General features: G+C 45.3%; 1 protein-coding gene across 7 annotated transcripts in view; it reads left to right on the top strand.

Annotated features, from left to right (window-relative positions):
- LOC101664360 (zinc finger protein 343-like) overlaps positions 1–3,246 on the top strand; it is a 108,695-nt gene that overhangs the window by 98,731 nt on the left and 6,718 nt on the right. For 6 of the 7 annotated variants that reach the window (XM_045292458.1, XM_045292466.1, XM_045292456.1 and 3 more), the window contains 2 exons: positions 1,046–1,101; positions 1,701–1,827. In XM_045292458.1, the coding sequence (XP_045148393.1) occupies positions 1,046–1,101; positions 1,701–1,827 (183 nt within the window). Of the gene's footprint in view, positions 1–1,045; positions 1,102–1,700; positions 1,828–3,246 lie in introns of those variants that run through there. The other variant, XM_045292461.1, reaches the window with a different exon arrangement.

Here is a 3,246-nt window from a genome sequence, read left to right on the forward strand (position 1 = left end):
GATCATTCTGAAGGTGGCCTTGCCTTCTAGAACCACCTCCTGTACCGAATGAGTGGAGGACGGTGACAGGATCATGTGACATACACAAACACACACTAGTAGGTTATCTATGTAGAAATCCTAGTGGCTGGGATTGGCTCACTTCAAACCTCCAAATGTCTTCAAGAACTGGGACTTGGGGAGTTGAACACAAGTGGAACTTTGAGCATAGCAAGACAAAAGCTTCTTTCTTCATGACCTGATGGTCTGTTGGATGTTTGAGAGTCTCTTTCCCCAAAGGCATTGAGCTGTATTCCGTGTCCTCTTTGGCTCAGCCAGCAGAAACTGATCTTGGACATGAAAATGGAACCTGAGCCCTAGAGACTTACAGGCACAGTAAAGTTTGGCAGGTACAAAAATCGTGCCAGGGGACAGATTTCAAGACTTCTACATTAGAAGTGACTCACGGTGGAAACTGCAGAGCTCCTGCCTGACCTCGGCTTCTGTGAATGAAGGCTGACGGGGGTGTGAGATGACAGGAGTGCTGCAGGAGAGACCTGAGTGTAGCGCGCACACAAGGAACCCAACAACCGCACCCTTCATCTTGATCCCCAAGGTCGTGGATGCTTAGAAGAGGAGAGGGGCCTTATAAGTAAGGTGTTAAAAAGCCACCCAGTCGACAGAAATCCATCTGGAAAGGAAATTGATTCCAAGTGGTCCTGTCATGGGATTTGAAGGTAATCCCTCGACTTCATCTAGGCTACCACATTGCTTGGTCCATTCTGTCCAGGAAGAACAGACCTCTGGGAAGATTTTTTCTTCAAAGGACAGAGAGAGTATGGAAACCAAGAAGAAACGGCCTCAGAAAAATAAGGGCGAAGGTGGGAGTCGTTGAGGGTCTGCAGAAGGGAATAGAGGGACCGGTGCTATAGATTCCGGTTGAGTGGATTGGTGGCCACAACTGAGTAAAATGACTGCTTCTTTGTAGCCCAGACTCGACAAGTGGGGGCATTGTGGGTGGCGTCCAATCTCACAGCTTGTTTCTTTTTTTTTTTTTTTAATATAGATTTCTCGTCTACGTCTACTGACTGGCCCCCAGAGGAGGAGAAGCCCCACATCATGGTGAGTTGGAGCTACCCCTGATGTCGTGGGTAGGTGCCCTTGAGTCAGCTCCCACCCATTGAAACCCCATGGACAACAGAGGGAAATAGTGCCCAGCCTGCACCATCCTTCAGTTGTTAAGGTTGATCCCAATGTTCTAACCATTTAGACTACCTGTCTTGTCTAGAGTTTAATTTTTTTTTTTTTCACGTTTTGGGCACCCTCTGTCCTCCATAGCCTTCTACAAATTGGGTGTTGAGTTAAAAATTTTTTTTTCTTGATTTAAAGTGTTGCTGTTTTTCTTTCTTTCTTGAATTGAATACACGTGTGTTTTAAATTTTGAGTGTTGTAAAATTCATTGGAATATTAAATGTTGGGCCTCACACACAATCCAGGCACAGGGTATGATTTGTGCATCGCTGCTGCTCCCCATAGACTTTGTCCCAAGACCATGGGTCCAGCCATATTCCACAGAATTGCTATGGAGAACTCTGTTCTGAAATTCCATTCTGAAAGGCTTGGATGACTGTCTTTAGATCCGGATGCCTCCCCAAGTCCTTGATTAAAGTCCTTTCACCAGGAAAGGTGATGTGGGTTCCGTGTTCACTGATTCATTTTAGGAACCTGTGACGTTGGAGGACGTCACGATCATCTTCACAGAGGCAGAGTGGACGGGACTGAGCTCTGAGCAGAGGGATCTGTACAAGGAGGTGATGCTGGAGATTTACGGGAATCTGCTCTCACTGGGTGAGGACGTGCCTCTCCATTCCCTTCTTTAATTCGTAGATATCTATTGATCACCTACTCTGTGCCACTGCAGTTCTCATGAGTTAGTTGAAAGGTTGAAGGTTTAAAACGCCAAGTTGCTCCCTGGGAAGAAATTGTGGGAATGTTTTTCCCTAAAGATTTACAACCACAGAATCCCCATGGGCCATTCTACAATGATAGGACTTCTGTGGGGCACAATCTATTTTTGTTAGTGTTGAGTTTATGATCACAGGGTTTCTGGAAAAAATAGGTCACAATGCAAGTTAATAAGGCTCAAGCTATAGCTGTTCAGTTAGGATATATTGCAACGTTCTTTCAGGGCTGTTAATAAATGCCCAAAGCGCATACCATTCTGTGGATGTCTCATCCTGACGGAGTTCCACTCTCCCTACCTGGCTCAAGAAATCCAGCTTCCCTCCCAGGGTCCAGCCTCATGCCCCAAATCCCTTGCTTTATTGTTCTGTGGGCTGAGAAGTCCACCACTGTCTCCCATGTTGAGACTCCTGGTGGTGTTGCTGTCGATGCTGCTCTTCGTCCCCTCTGCGGTCACAGCTGTCTTCTGGGTCAAGGAGGTGCACGTCCCAGGACAAGTTCTGCTCCTGGCTCTTGCTGGTAGTAAGATCCCGCATGCAGCCTCTGAGAGCTCATCTTATGTGCAGCAGGATGGCCATCACAGTGGATCCTGTTAGCCAGCCCTCCCCACTGAATCCTCTCAGTGTCTCCCCCACCTTCTCTTATTTAGACTCTCCAGGAGGGGCCCTTTAAAGAGAGGGACAAGGATGATGGCAGAAGAGCCATGTTAATAGTTGGCTCTCCTGCAGGAGTCTATCCTGCTCAGGGTTCTGTTCACCTTCTTGGTGGCGTACCTTACTATGTACAGTTTTGTTGTTGTATTTTTAATTACGAAAACCTCTTCCTAGTCTGGATCTCTGCTGACATGTAAGTTATTCCTCTTGATGATCTCCCATGGAGTTCTTCAGCTTTCTTCAGGTTTTCTTTTTCCCTGCTGTCTAAATATTGTTTGTGTTTCTTTTTCTTTTTTCGCTTGTTTTCTAGCTAACGAATCAATATTTGTCAATATTAAATACTTTCGCCTTTCCATTGACTTAATCCTATTATTATATCCTTTCATGGTGTGATCTATTTCTGGCATCGTCTTCATCATCTATTTATTTTATAGAAATCATTTTGTTGGGGGCTCATACAACTCTTACCACAATCCATCCATCCATCCTTTGTTTGTCAAGCACATTTGTACATTTGTTGCCTTAATCATTCTCAAGACATTTGCTTTCTACTTGAGCCCTTGATAGCAGCTCATTTTTCCCCTCCCTCCCTGCTCCCCCCCTCTCATGAACCCTTGATAATTTATAAATTATTATTATTTTGTCATATCTT

Source organism: Echinops telfairi, unplaced genomic scaffold (genome assembly GCF_000313985.2).
Source record: "Echinops telfairi isolate 266 unplaced genomic scaffold, ASM31398v2 ScPeMD7_655;HRSCAF=1070, whole genome shotgun sequence".
Lineage (NCBI taxonomy): Eukaryota > Metazoa > Chordata > Mammalia > Afrosoricida > Tenrecidae > Echinops > Echinops telfairi.